The sequence below is a fragment of the Macrobrachium rosenbergii genome, chromosome 50 (assembly GCF_040412425.1).
Source record: "Macrobrachium rosenbergii isolate ZJJX-2024 chromosome 50, ASM4041242v1, whole genome shotgun sequence".
Lineage (NCBI taxonomy): Eukaryota > Metazoa > Arthropoda > Malacostraca > Decapoda > Palaemonidae > Macrobrachium > Macrobrachium rosenbergii.
Genome location: NC_089790.1, coordinates 31,505,361 through 31,527,094, shown reverse-complemented (window position 1 = coordinate 31,527,094; position 21,734 = coordinate 31,505,361). Strand labels below are relative to the sequence as shown.

Here is a 21,734-nt window from a genome sequence, read left to right as displayed (position 1 = left end):
TTTCTGCTGCAGATGGGTCACTGTTGGCTCTGGGGGTGGTCCTCAGCCCGAGGAGGACCCAGGGCAGCTGGCACTTCCAGCTGTTGGCGGTGCAACGAGCCATGAGGGATGCCTTCAAGGATCTGTGGAACCTCTCCACCATTCCATTGGCTGTGGGGTTGTAGGCAGTGGTGCTGTGGTGAGTGGTCCCCAGCAGGCGTGCCAGGGTGGTCCACAGCTCAGACAGGAAGGCTGGGCCCCTGTCCGTAGTTACATGGTCCGGGACACTGAACCGGCTGATCCAGCTGGAGAGGAGGGCCTCAGCGCATGCACTGGAGGCGGCTTCTTCTATGGGCGTCGCTTTGAGCCACCTGGTGGAGCGGTCGACGACTGTCAGAAGGTATCTGGCTCCTCCTGATGGGGGAAGAGGACCCACTATGTCGACGCAGATGTGCCCGAAACGTCTCCCTGGCTGGGGAAAGTCGCCCACCCCTAATTCGGTGTGCCACCCTACTTTGCTGGCCTGGCACTGCATGCACTGCCTTGCCCAGGCTGTTGCATCCTTCCGTATGCCATGCCAGACGAACTTCTCCGCCAGTAGCCTGGCCGTCGTCCTGCCGGAGGGGTGGGACAGTCTGTGGATGACGTCGAAGACCAGCTGACAACGGGAGGTGGGCACCAGTGGGCGGGGGTGGCCAGTGCTTAAGTCGCTCAGCAGTGTTGGCCCCCCAGGGGCGAGGGGCACGTCCTTCCACTTCAGCAATGTGCTGGTGGTGTGGTAAGCTGGAATCTCTGGGTTGGCGGCTTGTTCCTGGGCAAGGTCCTTGTAGTCGATCCCGAGCTGCACTGCGTTGATATCGATCCTTGAGAGGGCATCAGCTACTGGGTTCTTCCTGCCGGGGAGGTACTTGATGGTGCAGGTGAACTCCGCGAGGTGCCGCTGCTGCCTGGAGGACCATGCATCCCCCAGCTTTGTGAAGGCATGGACCAGCAGCTGGTGGTCCGTCCAAACTGTGAAGGGCGTCAGGGAGAAGGCTCGCTGCTGGTCGGGGCCCCACACTAGGGTCTTCGGACGGCCCTTGAGGATCTCCGTCAGGGGGGCCATGGTGTGTGTGACCCTGGGGATGAACCTCCTGTAGCAGTTGACCATCCCGAGGAATTCTTGTACGGCTTTGACGGAGGTAGGGGTGGGGAACCTGACGACGGCCTCGACCTTCGATGCAACTGGGCGGACGCCTCCCAGGGATATCTCATGGCCCAGGAATTCAACCCTATTGACGCCGAAGGTGCACTTGTCGAACCTGACGACGAGGCCATTCTCCTGCAGGCGCTGCAGGACCTTCTGGATGTGCCGAAGGTGTTCCTTGTGGGACCGGAAAAAAATTAGGATATCATCGACATAGCAGACGCAGAAGTTCAGGTCCCCCAGGATGCTGTCCATCAGTCCCTGAAAGGTCGCCCCTGCGTTCCACAGGCCGAAGGTGGAGAAGGCAAAGATGTAGGACCCGAAGGGTGTGATGATGGCGGTTTTGGGGATGTCTTCTGGAGCTACTGGTACCTGGAAATATGATTTTAAAAGATCTAGTTTTGTAAATAATTTGGCCCGTGGAAGGAGGCCGTCAGGTCTTGCATGTTTGGTAGAGGGTAGTGGTCGGGCTCTGTAGCAAGGTTGAGCCACCTGTAGTCGCCGCAGGGTCTCCAGGAGCTGTCCATTTTCTGTACCATGTGAAGGGGGGAGGCCCATGGGCTGGCAGCCTTCCTGCATATGCCCCTTACGCTCCATCTCGGCGAAGGCCTTCTTGGCCTCCTGAAAGTGCTGTGGGGGAACCCTCCGGAACTTTGCGTGCGTCGGGTGGGCCCTTGTCTTAATGTGATGATATATCCTGTGTTTGGTGGGAGCCCTGGGCACCTGACGAAGCTCAGGTTTGAACACCTCCGGGAATTCCTTCAGGAGGGAGGCGTACTGGTGGGGAGTGACAGAACAGACTGTGGGCACCCTGGGGCCTGACAACAGGGGGAGGAACTGGCAGGACTCGGTGTCCAGCAGGTGCTTGCGGCCGACGTCGACTGCCAGTCTGAAGTGGGCGAGGAAGTCCGCACCCAGGAGTGGGGTCCTAACGTCCATGACGATGAAATTCCCCTTGTATCTCCGGCCCAGGATGGAGACCGACAGGAGCCTGGTGCCGTAGGAGAGGATGGGGGACCTGTTGACGGCTGTCAGGGAGGCAGCCAGGTCCGGCAGGCGCCTGCGGTCCTCTCTGGAAGGCAGGAACACTGACCGCATTGCCCCAGTGTTGATCAGCATCATCCTGCCGGAGATAGTGTCACGGACGTAGAAGCCTACTGGTGCGGGGCTCCTGGGTGTTTTGGATGCTGCTGCCATGGTGGCCTGTGAGGGTGGCCGCCACCTCCCCCGTTTTATGGATGGGCAAAAAGGCAGGGGGCTTCGCAATTCCGGGCATCTTTACCAAATTTCTGGTGTTAGTAGCAAAGCCCCGGCCTTTCCTTCTTCTGGTGGTGGGGTGGCCGCCTCCTGGCAATGATGTTGATGCATTCTGTGGTGGGGTCCTCTGGCTGGAGGCAGTTGGTGGGGCATGCAGGCGTGGATGCCCGCTTCGCCGCCCTTGTGGAGCCAGTCAGCTACTGCACCATCCTTATCAGGTCCACGACCGGCAGGGTGTAGGGCTCCGTAATCTGTTCACGGACCTCTGGGAGTAGCTGCCACAGGAGGATTTCCCTAGACAGGCTAATCTCTTTGTGCCTGCCGCTGCTGTCCGTCTCGGGGAGGAGGAGGAGGTCCTGGAGGGCATGCCACATCTCCAAGACGTTCATGTCCTGCCGGGGGTTGATGGCGAGGTCAAGGGTGCGGGCAGCCCTCTTGGAGACTGACAGGGAGCAGGTCTCGACGAGAGTGGCCTTTAATTCCTGGAAGGTAGCAGGGCTCGTTGTTGTCACCCACAGGGGGACCTTCCTGTATATCTCCTCTGGTAGGGCGTTGATAGCGATGTCCGCCTTCAACACCTCGTTGGTCAGGCCTGCCACCCTGAATTGCCCCTCGACCCTGTAGAGCCAAGATGCCTGGTTCTGATGGGTGAACGGCAGACATCTGCCTCCGAGAAGTATGTGGTTATTTGTATGTGGGAGGGAATGTCTGCATCCATGCTCACTCTGCACTCTCACTTGGAGTGTGAAGGAACACTTGTGTCAATACTCGCTTGGGAGCGTGTTGTGTGGGTCTACTAATGACTACGGTAATTTTGCCGACAAGGGTCGGTAACGCCTGAGCGCTTTGTTAGAGCGCCATAGTTAGTTCGTTAGGGGCGTGGGTTAGTTCATCGGGCCAAGACTAAGTCGCCATTTGGGTCCGTTAATGGCTCCGGGAACCACTCCGGGGGTCACCACTGTGAGAGGTGCTAAAGAAAGAGCTGGAATACAAGTACTGCTAGTTTATTGATGAAGCTACTCGCTTATAAAGCGGTGTGCGGACATCGACGTATACGCAGACGTCAGTACAAAATTTACAAGTGACCCGAGGTCAGACTATTTCTCTACACAAAACAGAACAGGTACATATAGACATGATGATTAACAAAAGCTGATTGGACACAAAAAATACTCTGACTCATATACTATGTACTGTACAAGGGCAAATGAACAGGTAATAAATATACAAATCACAATAATGATAATAAGGTTGTGTACGTGCGACCTCAGGTCAGCTGTGAAGGCACCATAGAAAACGGGAAGTTCATCATAGAGAACCCGTTGAGCAGGGACTTTACAGATTAGAGCATGAAAATGAAAAAGGAGAAAAGGAGGAAATTCGAGCACATCATAATCAGTTAAGGAAATAGAGAGAGCCCCCGGAATATTTAAGAGTACATCCGATAATTGAAATCTTAGTAAGAGAGAAAGGTAGGGAAGTTATAGACGAAGAAGAGGATCATTTCTGGGGAAAAAAACAAGTAGTGTAATGATGGTTACAAAAAGGAAGAAACATCAGAAAAAGGGAAAGTCTGTAAAGGAGTCAGATAATGGAATTGGAGAAAACACTTTTACTAAGTTGTTTGATGAAAGTTCAGTAGTCGGCAAATATGATTTTGAAGGACTTGTTTGGGATACAGAAGGAATTGAATTAATAGCTACAAAGACAACTATTGAAGAGAAAAGTGATTTGACAAAGGGATTGGAGTTAACTAGTACTGAAGATACCTACAGTATCTGTGGTTTTCCATTGACTGAAGAGGTGAAGGTTACTGTAGGTGTAAATGTGAACAAGAAGAGTAGGGAGTGACTGGAAGTGTGATTGGGGGGACTCCCAGTGAACTGGACTGGAGGATGAAAGTGGTGGAAGAGGTGTTGAGTGTTTTGTTGGGTATTGAGGAGATGAGGCCAACTTCAAGCCCAGAAAGTGTAAGTGGTCCGAGTCCAGAAGTACAGGAAAGAGTGAATGAAGGTGTGGGAGACAGAGACTGTGGACCCACAGTCAGGGCCTGGTTGCAGAGTATGAATGGTAGCAGAGATATTTTTAGTGTGAGAGGGGTGAAGGGTTTCATTTCTCTGGTAAGGGGGAATCTGGTAGTTGTTTTTTTTAGTACGATAAGGGAAAAGAAGTTTACTTCTTTAGTAGAGGGTAATGTAATGGGTTTGAAAAATAAAAGGAAAAGTAATGGGTTGTGTTAAAATAGGGTTTTGTGTAGAGAGAATGATTTGTATTTATGAAACAAATTGTTGTGATAATATTTTTTCTACTTCTACAGTACAGACAGTCCCCAGTTTATGACGGGGGTTTCGTTTTTACGCCGCGTCATAAACCGAAAATCGTCGTAACGTCGAAAATTGTCAGAGATCCTAAGAAAACCTTACTTTTAATGCTTTGGGTGTATTGAAAACGATGTAAACTGCATTTTTATTGAGTTTTTCATAAAAAAAACTCTAAATTTTTATTATTCTGCTGTTTTGGAGCCATATTTCTTCCGTCGGATTGGCGTACAACGCGTCGTAACCCTGGAACATGCGTCTTAAACCAGGAAATAATTTCTGATGAATATATTTGAAAAGTGTCGTAACCTCGGAACGTCATAAGCCGGACGTGTCGTAAACCAGGGACTGCCTATATTTATTTTTTTATGTTTTTTTAGTTTGTTTTTTTCCCATTACAGGACCTGCTATTGAACAATTTGTGTGTATAAGTGGCTTCTTCCCTTATAAAAACAATCATTTAAGTGCAAAGAGTACTAATTCATTGTCTTCTGTTTACACATTGTTAGTGGATCTCATACAGACTTGAGTATTGAGTATTTTATTGATCTTATGGACAAACTGTCATTAAATAAGGTCTGAGCTTTGTCATGGCCAGCAGTATTGGTATGGGTATAAGGGAAAATTGATACTATGGGTATATGTTATTCTCTAGATTAATTTACTCTATTGATTTGGATTAAAGTCCCTGATGTAAAGGGCAAGGTAAATGTGTACATATTATTATCATATTGATTTGTTCTGCTGTGGACTGTATCTTATTATTGCTATTGATAAGCATTTCTCTTTGTTTGATTAGAGAGAGCCCTAATGTTGTAAAGAGAAATATATACATTTATGTGTTCTCTTCTTTGGATTAAAGACCCTAAGGTTGAAGGGGCATATATGTCTACATGATCTGTCTAATCTATTTTGCATATATTGCTGTACTATTCTCTTATACTGAATTGCAGGTAGAGGCTAAATATTTTGGTATGCAAATTTCGTTGCTTGTGTTTACTGTAGTCCCTAATCATTAAGTAGTTGTAGGAAGTTGTGTCATTGAGTATGTGGTAGTTTCTGATATAAAGTTTCAATGTTTGCATTTTGTGTGTACATATACATTTGAGTACTATTGTTCGAATTTTGGCCACCCAGTGTTATAAAGGGGCCCAAAATTCCATTTATTAGTTTTATTTATAAGAACAAATTAATATTAAGGAAAATTTAGTCTGAATAGCCTTACATATTTTCACTTGAAACCATCTGCCTTTGCTTTATTTGTTATTTGACCCCAACAATGTAAGCATTCCAGTGCCACCTGATGGGAAACAGGTGATTACTGTATAAGCAGTCCATTTGGGTCAGCCAAGTGTTATATTTATGTTTATTTTGAATGCCAGTAGCACCTAACGTCACGAAGGTGTAAGGTCACTTTAACAGCAGGCAGATATCAAAATAATTAATTTCACCTTAAAAAATGCTCATTATCTGAAAGAAGAATAAATATACATTAGTTATCAGACTATTTGTCCACATGACAGAGGTCTTGTTTATGGGGAGTCTTTCTGCCTATGTCTTTGGTCTTTTTTTTGCTGAGGCCCATTACTGATGATCATTGTATGAAATTTTTAATATCTTTAAGTAGACTTGAATCGCCAGAAGTCATGAAGGCAGATTCCTGTCAATGTATGGTATTCCTGCTGAATGGGTCCATCCTCAACTTCCTCTCTTTCATATTGATTTCTATATCTCCAGCAGCCATATGTATAGTCTGAAACTACCTTTGGTCATCTCCCATTACCTGTGTAATAATTTCAATGTGCTTGTCCAAGAAATTTCTTAGAATTTCCATCTACTGAGCTTTCCTGTCTTTTGTATTCTGTATTGTAGCATGCAGATATTGATAGTCTTTTCAAATGAATGTTTTCATCTTCATATTGAGAAATGATCTAATTGAATTGTTTGTTTTTTAAATGTGCAGTAATTTACTGTCTTAATCTCTCTTCTGTTCCATTTCTTTGCTCCTTAGAAATCAGTGATATTTTGCTTACACTCCTCTTCATATTACTGGAATCATTCAGGATTACATGTCATTTCCACTCTTTCCTAATTATGGAATATCTTTTTCATGGTTTCCTGTGATGGAAAGTTTTTCTGTATAAACTCCACTTAGTCTGAGGCTGGAGGTAATTTCAGAAAGTTTTTGTACATACATTTCTTTTGCTACAGTACTTTCATTTAGCAGCATTAGGTTCTTCAGTATACAGTACTATATGATGTTCTTTGAATTGTTTTGTAATGGTTTTACAAGTACAGTATTACTTTTTAAAGTGAAACTGTTTATCAAAAATTGTTCCTAATATTTTCTGTGTACAGAATATTTTGTACCTTTGGTGCCGAATGCAGTCTTTACAAGTGAATTCCTTTCATTTATATAAATATATTTTTGCAAGTATCTGCTTTGTGAGTTTTACAATGTAGCATGATTACCATCATGTAACTTGAGGCTTCATCTTTACTTTTCTACAGTAGTAGTATTATTTTATGCCCTAAACAGAGATTTTGATTTTCAATTTTGGCAGAATTATTTTGCAAGACATTTCCTTTTTATCTTATGTATTTTTCATCATTGTGTGCTTACTGTTAGTAGGTGGATCAGCTTGCTAGCTAAACACTGAGCTAGTTACTTATTTTGTCCATTTTGAGAGGCGCTCTCATTTCCCATAGTTACAGAAGTCCCACTATCTGCAGATCTACCAAATTAGAGAATGCATGTTGAAGTCACATGGCTTCACCATAAAATGTAACATATTGTTTGCTGAAGCCTGGTGACATGAGAAAAGCCTTCTCATGGTTCAAGTATAGATAATACATCTCCTTTTCTCTCTCTCTCTCTCTCTCTCTCTCTCTCACATCATTCAGCATCTTTCATATTTTATCAGCTTTCTCCCAACTTGATGCATAACCCATCTAATTACAGTACAGTATTTTCATTCATTTCATAGATCTCTTTACTTTGCTTTGCAATCACTCTAGCTCCCACCTTTCACAACCATGATTATTGAGGAGGGGTATCAGGAATTGGAGTTCATTTTTCAAAGCCAATAGTAATAGCTTCATGGTCTTATCAGCCAGTTAGTATTGTTTGGGCTGAAGTGGCATCAGAATGGATCATATTGAAATCACAAGGGAGGGACGATGTGTTGAACTGGCCCATGGACTCTAGGGGTGAGCTTGTTTCTGGGGATACATCACAGCATTCTGCCTGGTGTGCCCACCAGAATTATTAGTGGGGTGATGATTTTATGTATATAACACTCGGTCCTATCTAACTGATTTGCCTGCATTTGACCCACTGTAATTATGTTTGTATCACCCCTTCAGGGTAGGTTAGGTTAGGGAGTGGACTTTGGGTGTCAGCTTTTCCTGGTGTCATTGGTGGAGGAAAGAAGTCCATGAGAGGCTAGCGGAATGTTTTGAGATTTTCAAATATTTTTTTGTATTTCTTTAAAATTGTGGCTTTCTCCTGCCCCTCAGTTGCCTGACTAGTGGCAACCTCAGTGCCCATAGAAAGAACTCCTGTACTCTAATGCCAAACAAATGTAAATTCTGTAGAACTAGCAGCTTTCCACCATTAAATCTTGGAACATCCCAAATTTTATGCAGTATTTCTTTGTTCTTGGAGAGGGCAAGACACAATTAACTGTGATCCTTTACCTGAAAACAGACATTATGGCCATTGATAATCAAGTCTTACCTTAACCTTAGTTATGGTAAAGGAGTAAGTTTAATGGGGATGTGAAAAATTTCAGTGATGGCATACAATACAGTACAGTACTAGAAATGTGCCCAAAAAAGGTCCCGTTGTTACAGTTTGTAAATAGGTTGGTGAATATGCTGTTTAATAACTTTCTGCCATACTTAACATTTTCTAACAGACCCAGTCCAGTTCTGGACTCCCTGGTGCCTTTGGAACTAGTTTCTTACTCCTTTGATTCCTAGGAATTTCATGGCTTCTTCAGACTGATTTCTCTTGTGGTGTCAGCAACACAGTACTCTTCCCCCTAAAATGCTACTCAGGGTAAGTTGGAAGTAGGGGTTTTGTGATGAAACTAATGATTTCTGTAAAGTAAATTCTTTTTCACTGCAAGTACGACACTACCCTACTTACGAATGGCCGTTCATACCTTTATTTGTTTGTAAGTTGGTTATTTTGCTCTGGGCGCCTATTCTGGTAATATGAATTTTTGCAAAGAACTTAAGGAAGAAGAAGAACCTGTTCCTTTAACCCCTTCCCTGAATATCTAGAGTACTCTTGTGATTGCCATGTATTCATCTTACAATCACGAGAATATTTGTTCATACTCTTAAAATATTCCTACAGTAGTTCACTGAGATAATGGATAAAAGCGTCCGAGCCTACACTGATATAAAAGAAACTCCCATATATTGTTGTATATACATACGTGAATGCGTGCTTTTGCTATAAAGCATATCTATACCCCATACCCCTTAAACTAAAATGCTTATAACTGCCAATTTTAACTGTTCACTGCATAATTTAATAGCTCAAACAAAAATATACCTTAAATTATCATAATAAAACAATATTTCAAACAAAAATACACTCCAAACCATCATCCCAAAACACCCAGTAATCTTACATAACCCTCATACAACCATTAAGTATGTACACCCCTAAAATGCTTATAACAATGATTTACTAATTTTAAAATATATTAATATTAATGTAAACACAGTAAAACATCTATACAGGTTTACAATCTCTTTATCTGTAATTCTAAAAATCAAAAAGCTCTAAAAACCAAAATATTTTCTGGAGAAAAGTAATCATTTGCAAAGGTTAAACAGTACGGCTATGTTTATGATGATAATTTAAATAAAGGTTGTTTTGCTTGCTGCATCCAATACAGTATTTTGCATGTATTACCATATTGGTACTGTATTACAGAAGAGTATAAACATTGCCATTGTATGCCATTCGCATTTGATATTGTTTACATTCTCAAAATCTCTGCCGATTCTAAACTACAGGGTGGGGCAAATCAAATGCCTGAGTTTTGATAGGCTATTAGGAAAAGTAAAACAATACTTACAGAATTATTTGTTGTTTTATTTGAATCAGTATACAATGCCGTTTGTGTGATCACTTTTTGAAGATGGCATCAGGAAGATGGTGGCCATCTGTAGCGATGCACTGTTGAAGGCGATGTCTGAAGTTTTCGGCTGCTCTTCGGCACATCTCAATTTGCCCCACCCTGTCGCTATTGGGCTGAAACCAACCCAAGAGAACTTCACCAGAGACCGCTCCATTCCCCTAAAGTTACTGTTTGGTGTGCAGTCCAAATTTGGGGTAATTGGGCCTTATTTTTTTTAGGAGGATGGAAGATCTGTCACCGTCAACTCTGAACGTTATCTTGCGATGTTGGAAGACTTTTTGGAACCGAAATTGGAAGAATTAAGTGAGGAAACAAATCTGGGAGACATCTGGTTCCAACAAGATGGAGCAACAGCCCACACTGCTCAAGTTGCAATGGTCAAATTGCGACAGATGTTCCCGGCACGCCTCGTCTCTCGGAGGGGTGATGTCGAGTGGCCCCACGCTCACCTGAATTGAGCATTTGCGACTTCTTCCTGTGGGGATATCTGAAGGAGAAAGTGTTCAGAAGTCGGCCACACAATTTGGAAGAATTGAAGATGCGAATTCGGGAGGAAATTGCTGCAATACCCCTTGAGATGTGCTGAAGAGCAGCCGAAAACTTCAGACATCGCCTTCAACAGTACATCGCTACAGATGGCCACCATCTTCCTGATGCCATCTTCAAAAAGTGATCACACACACGGCATTGTATACTGATTCAAATAAAACAACAAATAATTCTGTAAGTATTGTTTTACTTTTCCTAATAGCCTATCAAAGCTCGGGCATTTGATTTGCCCCACCCTGTACCAAGACCACCGGTGGTCTTGGCACTACCGAGAGCTTCATTGCCATTAGTTGCTAGAAAAAACAATTTGGAGATACTTTTTGTTGTAAACCAACAAAGTTGGGTTTAAAACGTATGAATTACTTTATTGTAAAAGTAGCAAGAGTGATTTTGCCAGTTCCGAACATCACTTTCTCATATTCCTAAAAATTTTACAGCCTGCCCTTTATTCGTTTTATTCAGCCTCGGCTATAACCTGCTGCTTTAGTTTATAAAGGATGAATAAAAATGTACAGTATATCATTTTTACTTATGGAAGCCACCATTGAGAATATGCAGTTTTAACAACGTCTGCTTGGTGGTTACGGTAAATGATGTTACAATCAGCTGTTTCTCGATTCAGTTGTTCATGTCGGTACAGGTTGACAATCCTTCGTCCGGGATTCTAAAAATCAGAATTTTTTTATAATAAAACTGTTGTTTAATGTATCTAATCATATTGCATGTATTATTGTCATATTTCATTACAAAATATGAACAGAGTAATCATGTGCCACTTGCATTCTGGTTTTGTTTACATTGTTAAAATCATCAGCTGATTGCATTTTACCGACATCATCACTCTTTAGTTGCCGAATGGAACTTAATTCACAGAAATGTTTCTTTCATAAATCATCAAATCTGCTCATTAGTCGTTTCTTTAGCCACGATTGTGATACCTGCTGCTTCAAGTTAGTGGCATACTTTCTTAACACCACCTCCACTGCGTGATGGATGAATAAAAATGTATTTTTTTTTATGGAATTACATTGAAAATAAGCAAGTTTTTAACAAGACAACTGTAATGTAACTCTTAGTAAATGTGTGTTGGTTACGATAACAGGTATTTCCATTTTGCACCAATATACTGTATCCGTAAGTACGATATACCACGGTCCATTAACTCGTTGCGCTACTGTACTTATTTCTGTCTCCCCAATTTAACTTAAGTCTGTGAATACCCATTTTCTATATATAGTATGTATTTTTTAAATCATGCAGTATTATAAGCAATTACTTTGGAAGCTAGAAAGGTAAAAAAGAATACAAAATTTTGAATGTTGCTCAAATCTAAATTTTATTTTACAATTTTTACCTTTCCAACATCCAAAGTAATTCCTTATAATGCTGTGCAATTCAAAAAAATATACTATATAGAAAATGGGAAATTTACAAAATGGGAAATTTAGAAAATATTCATCACAGACTGAGTTAAATTGAGAAGATAGAAATAAGTAGGAATATTTCAAGAGTATGAACAAATATTCTCATGACTGTACGAAGAATACTAGGGATAATCAAGGAAGGGGCTAAAGGAACATGTTCTTCTTCATCCTCATGTTTTGCTTTCTGCAAAAGTACTTACTAGCAGATTAGGCACCCAAAGCAAAATTTGAACTTATGGATGGCAAAGGGGGAGTGCTCCAAACATAGTTTTAACTTGTGGCAGTGTTCGTATCTCTGAAAGTTTGTAAGTTGAAAGTTCTTAAGTAGGGTAGGGGTGTAGTGTCTGTATTTACGGTATGTCGAAATATGGGTTTGTGATGAAAAATATTCATTTTTCACTTCAAACAAAAATTGCCTTACAACTCTTTTGCAGTAAAATTTAACTACACCAGGAATCTGATGAAGCCTGTGAACAGGTGCCAACATAATTGTGCCTGTCTTTTTTTTTTATGTTGAACAAGTCATTTGGGATTTTGCATGTTCTTGTCAAACAAGTTTATAATATGATACCATATGTTGCATATTATGTAAAGTCTGCATACAAATGTTACGGAAAAGGAAAAACATTTAAACTTTAAATATATTTTAAAATCCACCATACACAGACACACAAGTAATCTGTATTAACAAACACGGCACCATAAAGGAATTTACTATAGATCCTAACAATATTTTTTTCAACCTTATACTCCAGCACTTGATTCTAAATGACAACATAAACACTGCAAAAGGATACTAAGAAGGCTACCAGAAACTCTCATTCTACAAGGGAGGAAGAAGGGGAGTGGAAGAAAAAAAAATGGAGCTTTCTAAAAGGTTTTCTATTGTTAGAAGATATAAAATTAATGACTAGTGCAGTGTTGGACAAGGCTGATGTGTAAGGCCTTTAAATACAATTCTCATCCCTGTGGAGGAGACAACCTTGATTTTATTACTTTGTACATGTGTTATTTATAGTACTATAAGCAAATCAAGTTTATTTTTAAAAACCAGAAGGCAGCAAAGTGTGCACAGATCAATATACTAGCTACCAATCTGATTACTTACTTGTTCATTATCATTAAAATATTTTGATAACAAAAACAACATAACAAAAGACAAGCACTGCTTAGATGCACACCGTCATGTATAAAATTAATGTATGAAAGAAGACTATGGTGACAAGGCTTCTTTCTAATTTGAATCACCTTTTTAACGTAGTTACATAAAATCTTAACTGTACCTACTTCCTACAGTACAAAACTTGGCACAAATAGGTAATCCAAAGAGGCATTATTCTGCTTATCACTGCAAATCAAACTTTCGTTGAATAAAACATTCTGTTGCAAATGACTAAACTCATCTCAGCTACCAGAATGTGCTGTACAGTTAAGCAAAAACAAAGACAACATAAAATATAATTTGGAGCAACATAATTATTTCAACAATATATAAAATGTGCAAATAAATAACAAAGATAAGGTTCCTGTCATCAGTGGCTCACACAGGTTTTCCCTCCCTACTCCATTGCTTTAGTGACAGGTGACCTTGTTGGAAGATGACAACTTGGAAAGGGAGGAGGAAAGGAGAAGACTCAGGACCGAGCTTCTAGGAACAACAGTTTATCCGTACATCATTTGGATGATTAGGGAATAAATCCTTTTGCTTCACTCACATTCTTTGTCTTCGTTAATTAAAAAATATATATATTTTATATATATAGATTTCATATAAAAAAGTGACAACATAAGACTTACATACACTGAACATAGTAACAAGGGGATAAGGACTCTCAGGTTATTCACTTCACAAATAGGATCAAATCTGGACACAGGATGACCTTTATTCTTACATAAGTCTTAATTTTCATGTGTAATTTTGAGAGAATGCGACTAGAGGTGAAATTGAACACAACCAATGGTTCATTACCTTAAGGAGGTAACAGTTTATCTTAAGATTCTTTGGAAGTTTATTTACACTTAAAGGCTATATCATACTTGAAAAAGTACATATATTTCAAGTACATATAGAGTTGCTTTTACTGTTCATTCTTTGTGCTGATCAATGGAAACTCTTTTAGATAGGATGATGTTTTTTGAAATGAAGTTTGTAGGTAATTCATTACTGTATTTGCATTGTGGTAGTCATATTCAGTAAGCGTAATATTCAGTGATGATGTAAGTACTGTATATTCAGTTAGTAGTTAATACATTACATAAAATGTTTAACCATTTCCTTACTCTTGTAGCAGCCAGGCTCCACATCAAATTTTATAAATTGTCTGAAAATTTCTTGTAGCAAACTTACATTCATTGTTCATTAAGGCGCTTTTGTAATCCACAAATTAAACAAGATGCGTTTCATAATTACACAAATCTTGTATTCTTAATTTCACTTCAATAGTCAGTCCCAGCATACAAAGTTACAAGTTAAATATTGATGTATTACTTTTTACTGCTTATTATCACAGAATATGTAGGTTATGGAAATAATTGCACAGTTTCCTAGCTAATTGCAAGATGGCTAATGAACTTTGAAACCCATTTTACAAATCCCCATTGCCTGACTTGCACCATCCATAAAAAAATAGACGATTTAAACTTACAGAGAATGTTTGTATGATATTTTTATGGATGGCATTTTTTGATGGGGAATCTGAAATACTGGTTGTGCATCTTGAGAATTTGTTACTTAATTCTTAGTTTGTTTTTAATGCTGTACTTAAGGCTTCCAGTTGCTTCATTCTTAACACTGAGCAGATGTGGAAACTTTCATGCATATCAGCTATACACCGTACGTAGTGATGTTTTCCTGATAACATTGGAACAGCACTTGAAGAGACAACAAGTTGTACATTACAGCTGCAGAACTGCTCTGATCCTTTGACTTTTTGTCTCTGCCCCTCAAGCAGTTAATACACAAAGTTTTCAGTAGAAGCTCAGACCCTGTGACCAGCTGTGTAACTGCAAAATAAAATTAAATTGTCTTAAAAAGTTACATGGGAGAACAGTACAATAATTCTGTGCTAAAATAAGAATGTTGTTCTTAAAGTACCTGCAAAATTTGATGGCTAATTATATGAATGCATTAAAACTGCAAAGTCACGTTCAGAAAGGCAACGCAAAGGTTAGGATTTCTGTAGCAACCTAGCTTTACTTTTTAAACTATTGGGTGGTAATTTTAGACAAAATAATTACTATAAACCACTGCTTTTATGTAAAAACTTTGTACTCTGGTTTGAAACAATACGCAGTACATGCTTGGAAAAGATGATCCTACTATCAAAGAGGATGAAAGATCCCGAGATGGAGTTACACATCACATGCACCAAGCTCAGTAACAACCTTTGTCTGGAATTGATGCATTTCTGCCCAGCAGAAGAAAATGAAAACTTGGATATAAGGTAAATTGCACATACTTAACAGTATAACATGTTTTTAATGTAATTTGTATTTTCATAGGTATACAAACTGGAGCCTCTTATAATATGAGTATCGTTCAGCACAAACTGGATTGCTTGTTGAACCTGATAATGAGAGGGTGACTGGGGGAATACCCCCACTCGCCTACCAATCCCTTATTCCCCCCACTCACCTGCCAATCCCTGTCACTCTTTAACTTCAGCTGCAGGGAGGGATGTTTAAGATGTTTGTTCCAATGGGAATACAAACCACTGCCACTTGCTCCTACATGAATACAGTACAAACCGATTTTATTTACAACAGGAGACCCACCCATCAGGAGGAAGGTAGTCCCTGTTAAATGCCACCCAGAAAGGTCATGCTCTGTTTGTGCATGCAATCAGGGGATGTCATGACTCCTATAACCACCTACTCGTCTACTGCAATGGCTGACGAGCAGTACAACCCTGGGCCAGAGTACCTTTCAAATACAGGATACTCGAGTAGGGGAGAAACATCAGTAATTATGAAACCCCTTCTAAGGAAATTAAGGATGGAAAGCAGCTGCTACTGGTCAAACCCCAATATTGGTATAACATGTAGCTCTACCTATGCCCTCCCCTCCCTTGTTAAAAGGGAGAGTGGGAGGGAAGTATATCTTGTAAATTGTATAAACACTGTGTGCTTAAGTGCAGATACCCATATCTAGCCTGCCCCCAGCTTACATTTCAGCCTAGATGCTGTCACAATAGAACTAGGGAAGACATCACTCACTGTCTTCATCCCCGAGGCAAGATAATAATCTATTCTGACAGTGTTAGGTGCTACACACTGTGAAGAGTAATCCCTCTGGTTGAATGAGGGAAGGGATGCCTACAACCTTATGCACCTGCCTTCAATGCCCAGAAGCACTGCAAAATTCATACAAAAGGGCTCAGTTGGTCCTACGCCTGACTGTGTATCCTTAATGAATACAGTGGGTGACATCTTCCTCTGAGAGGTGGTAAACTCATCAGGTACCTCACAAAGCCAGAGAAGGAAGGATGTTCTGGGCACCTCTTCCTATACTAGCCTAAGACAAAGAACAGGGGCCAGTACTCCAAACTAAGACCTCAAGTCTTTCATGAATTATCATTCAGCTTGCAATGGGCCAAAGGAGCATTCCAATCACGACCATCAATCAAAGTCTCAGTAGAAGGGGTCACAGAAAACTCAAATCTGTTGATTAAATGGACAGTTTTGCCCAACAGGCTCTGCCCAAAGACTAGTAATGTGCTTGGCCTAGGTGGCAATGGGCAGGTTTACCTCCCATTTAAGAGAACAGTGCTACTGATGGGGAAAAAGTGAGTCCTGTACAACTGTCAAGTATAGATATCTCCTCAAAGAAGGGGAAATTTAAGGTCTTCAGACTTACAGGTAATTCTTCAAAGTGGGGAAATTCAAGGTCTTAAGACTCAAGACTTGCTTATGGCCGAGTGCAAGCCATACTGCATGTGCACAGCCTGAGAGGTGATAGTCACAGTAATGGTGACACATGAATAGTCCATGACCTGTTAAACTAGCACTTTAACTAAAGGGAAAACTTCGTTCACAAAAGTCAGCAGCACTATATGCTGCTTCACTATCAGCCACAAAGAGTAGCCAAGGTCAATAGAAAACTTGATCACTTGACAAGGAAAAATAGCTTAAGTAGTGGAAAGTGTAAACTCCAGATTGTTCCAAGGATGGGATGGGAAAACAGAATACTGTCAAGTTCTGTTCAGCATGGAATCTATGAAATTAAGCACAGGGAAGAAAACCCTAGCTTAAACTGAAACTACTACTGTCTGAGGGAGGAATAACTACTCTGCACCAAACTAACCCCAACCACTGAGTTAATCCATCAGTCCATTCCCACTAGCAAACAGCTCAGTGATGCAGTGAACCATCTGCTGATGCACCTGCAAATGTCCCAAATGAAAATGAGAGCAAACCTTTCTCTTTGCTTGGCAAGGTTCCCCCAAAGTTGTGTTGTAGCAAAAATACTACTGAGTAACCTATCAACTATTTTTGGAAACCTGCAGGGAAGCAACGTTTCTTGTAGATGAGGTAAGTCCTGTGACCAGAAGAACCCCCAAGAACATGTTTCTTGGAATTGTCTAAGCATAAAGTCATTCCTTACGATGCCATACTGCAAAGTTAGTGCAATTCCATGTAAAGAAAGTATGTAGCACATACTCCTTAATTGGTAGGGTTCAGATGCCCAACTCCACTCGCCTCACTCAAGAAAGGTGATTGTGAAATACTTCAGAGACTGGTTCCTCATGACTTCTAGCACCTTTTCCCATCTTCTTTTAAACCTTGCTGTCAAAGCCAGAGATAAGACTATGGTGTCCGTCACGGAAATGTGAAGTATCCAGGACTGTTTCCTGTTCCTATATTATTGCCAGCAGCAAGACAAGCAGCCCATAAAAAAAAAAGCTGAGGTACTGGTCTGGGTTAAGGGAAGCTGGCTTCTTCCCAACCCAAGAACCTCATGTCCTAACTACACCTGAAAGTTTGGCTGCAAATCACTTAGCTGCCACTAGAGTTGATAATATACCAGATGGGGAACAGAGAACGCAGGACTCCCACTCCTCTTTTACACACTAGGCTCCATTTTACCTCTAAAAGAGGGTACCTCGGAGTCTAACACCATTCCGAAGAAGAGCTTTCTTCTGTTTTCCCTAAAGGAAAGAGAGAGAGAAAAGTGTCTGACAATGATGCTGGGGACACAATGGAAATCTGTGATTCCTTCCTGGCCCTGGTTCAAGTCTGACTTCCTCTTTATGTGAGAACCAATAGATATATGATAGTTGCTTCTGTTGTGGAAGGAGCCATGATTGAGGCCAGCCACTAAGGAATCCTGCATGATTTTAAGAAAGATGTCTGTTTGATTGCTGGATAATGGGAATCAGAAAGTTAACCTGATCTCAAACAAAAAGCAAAACACAACCACAGTAGTCAGAAGCAATTCCTTTGCCTCTTAAGTAATCTTCAAGAACTTCTGTTCGGTAAGTTTCAAGGCAAGATAGTGGTGGTTACATCCTCAAGATCAAGAGCCAAACAATCTGTACCAACACTGCTGTAGGGGTACTTAAAGGAAGTAAGGGCCCGAGAGAATACAAATAACCTAAGGCAAGAGTTGGACTTTTCAGGAAGAGTTTCCTCAAAAGTAAATGTATACAAATACCCTAGTGAATTGAAGCACAAACGTCCTTTATGTCAGCATAACATAAAACCTACACACATACTGACTGAGGGGGGTAGACAGCTACCCCATCTACAGGAAAAGAACAGGCCTAGTAAAAAAAAAAAAAAGGCCACTCGAGAGAAGCAGTATAAGGTGCTGTTACGTAAAAGACCATATCCTAGTTTGAGTGCATCACAATTACATATAAACTTATCTTCTGTTGTACACCATCAATAACCCAACATCTATTCAGTCTGACAACTGTGTGCACAGTGAAGGACGGAGGAAGCATTAACTCAACTGTGCTTGCCTAGAAAGACGAGAAAAGAGTCAAATCCATGTGTGAAAAAGCTCAAGGTCACTAGAATCACCCTACACTTGGGAGACTTAGTGAAATCCACTTCACAAATCTGTAGACTTTTTCTATCAAAAAGGGGATCACACTAGTCACCTGCTCCTGTGCACATTCAAAATCTTGTCCCAAACCAGAAGAATCTTTCATGAAAGATGGCAGATGAGATCCAGCGGTTTTGCTGTCTAAACAGAGTTCAGCCTTTAGACCCACTGCTGTTCTACTTACATACTCTGTTGCAACTAAATAACAAGAAAAAAGGTAAAAATGATTATGTGCACCACATGCAGCAAGCCATGCACACAAAAGATGGAAGTTAAAGGAAATCTCTACTGTAATTTGAGTGAGAGTGCTGAGATTGCATCTGCGTGCTAAGTGAAGTGGTGCTGCTGGTTACTCCTCTCACCATGATCTTGCAGTGGTGTTCTGACATCTCCGCTCACCTGCAAAGAGGAAGGGCATGCAAGAGAAGTCCTGTTGGACTTCTTACCTGAGGGCTTAGATCAGAGTTTCCCAAACTTTTTCAGGCTGGCACCCCCTTGGCTTCCAGATGGATTCCTAGCGCCCCCCTCCCGCCAATACACACACGCGAGTATTATTATTTTTTTGGGGGGGGGGGGACGGTTTGCTTCAAATTGAAAACAACAATATTAAACTCGAAGATGTATTTCACAAACAATACTTAATTTAGTAAACTTGCTCTTCACAATTACTGTTAATGGGATGGGTGTGCTTGGCGCAGGGATATCGGTTTCTCCACATCAGGCTGGAACTCACTAAGAAGTCGTAGATCCCCACGTTCGGTAATTTTAAGTCTGTGTGTGTTTTTTTTTTTTTTTTTTTTTTTTTTTTTTTTCTTTTAATTGCTTAAAATTAAATGCTCTTAATGCCACCCTGTCGCCCCCAACCACCCCCTTTGCCTCACCGCCCCTGATATCAATCCACATAATTCAGGGGCGGTACCCCCACTTTGGGAACCACTGGCTTAGATGAACTCAAAGATGACAACAACAAAGAGAGAGAATTTCTTCCTTTTCCCCAGTATGCCTAAACCTTACTTGTCCTCCATACCAAAGGCTGGCCTGGATGAGAGATGTCAGCTACTGGAAGGGCTACTGCAATCAGGGATACTCTTTGTTGAAGTAGACAGAGAAACCATGGGGGCTACAAAATCAGCAATAACAATAGTTGCATCGGATGAAGGCTTGTCCTTCTTACTTTCTGCCAAGAATAGAAGATTAAGAGAAGCCAGCAAATGCTTCTTGCCCCGCTTCCTTATCTTACCAAACTTCTACCACTAGGGAAAAGACCAAGTGGCTCATTCATCACAGGGGAAAGATCGAGAACACTCTCCATTCCTACAAAATGAGCAATACTTATTGTGGGCATGAAGCAACCACATGGCCACCCAAGTCCCTCACACTAGCGTTGGTCATATTTTTTCTCCATAATGAACGAGAAACAAGACAAATACTGTATACTGTCAAAAAGCAACAGTACAAAAAAAGCAAATGCAATTACAAAGCAACAAGGATAGCAGGCTACTAATCCAAATCCAACAAGCACACTGGGTAGAGAGTAGGAAAAGACATCTTAACTATCTGAAAACCATCTCCACCAGTTAACTACCTTTTTACCATGTTCAGTGACTGTCTGCAGCTCATGGTGAAGGATGGTCCTATGTATGAAAGGTGATGGTTGTATCCCTGTAGGAACAAATACTGAGTAAGGAGAATAAAAGGTGTATAGTTGTTTCCCCCAGTGTGAGACTCTCATCCTCTACAATAGCAGGATTTTCCATTTTTTCCTTTGATGCTGCTGTCTTTAAAAATAAAAAATTCAAGAGATTAGATGAAAAGGTGATGGTTTCTCACTCTATGCAAATCCATCTTAATTAACATACTGTACAAATTTACGAGCTTTATATAAAAGCGCAGAAATTTACAAGTTGTACATAAAAGCACAGAAATTTATGAGCTTTATATAAAAGCACAGAAATAAAGCCAAAATTACAATACAAACCCTAAAAAGATCCAAGGACTCTTAATGTAGTAAACTGTAATTTTAATAAATAGAAAAGCCTTTGGTAATCCTTCGTGAATGTCTGCCACTTTGGCAAAGATTTTAGATGTTTCCTACAAACAAAAATACCTCTGCCTAGAATTTCTATATACAGTATCAGTGTTGCTGAGATACTGTCCATCACTAAAAAGTCATGTTAAAAAGTAAATTATTAGACATGGCAGTAACATACAAGTAACAGATGTCATCAGCAGTTGTATGCAAACAAACTAGAGTTTTTACCTGAGCAAAATTTGTGTTAAGTAGCCATCTTTACTTTAAACTGTACAAAACTTAAGAAATATGCTTAAAAATACAGGAAAGTATTCAAACATTTCAGTAAAAAATGTCAACGTTTTGACCTATTCGAAAACTAAATAAAATTTTCACAAGAAAATTCTGTGATGAAAACAGCTTAAATTATAAAACAGTGCAAACACATCACACACACATAAGGTACAGATTTTGTTATAGTCCATGAAGATTACTTAATGCAAGTCTCAACTGCCCAACTAATCAAAGCAAAAAAAAAAAAAAAAAAAAAGTACTGTAATGACCATATGACCAACAGCTTATGTGAGACGAAGAACAGGATTCCCACCTGCTGCACTTTACATGGATTATTTCATTAAAACATTAACCTTAACCTGCACCTGACAGAGGCAAGATACCTGTTAAAGTTATAATTGAGAAAATTATCAATGGAGAACTGCAGTGAGAATATCTCAATTGAGAGAGTTCCTCTTAAATGTTATAAAATTTTGCATTCCTAGTGAACATACAAGGTATGGACT

General features: G+C 40.7%; 1 protein-coding gene across 24 annotated transcripts in view; it reads right to left on the bottom strand.

Moving 5' to 3' along the window:
• Positions 1–12,502: 12,502 nt before the first annotated feature.
• The window catches only part of Golgin245 (Golgin-245), a 307,575-nt gene continuing 298,343 nt past the window's right edge, over positions 12,503–21,734 (bottom strand). For 19 of the 24 annotated variants that reach the window (XM_067094416.1, XM_067094418.1, XM_067094425.1 and 16 more), the window contains one exon: positions 14,741–14,878. Coding sequence is in view for 2 of the 24 variants with exons in the window: in XM_067094414.1 (XP_066950515.1) it covers positions 14,843–14,878 (36 nt within the window). In the remaining 22 variants the exon portion in view is untranslated. Of the gene's footprint in view, positions 14,879–21,734 lie in introns of all 24 variants that reach the window. The other 5 variants (XM_067094414.1, XM_067094408.1, XM_067094412.1 and 2 more) reach the window with 3 other exon arrangements.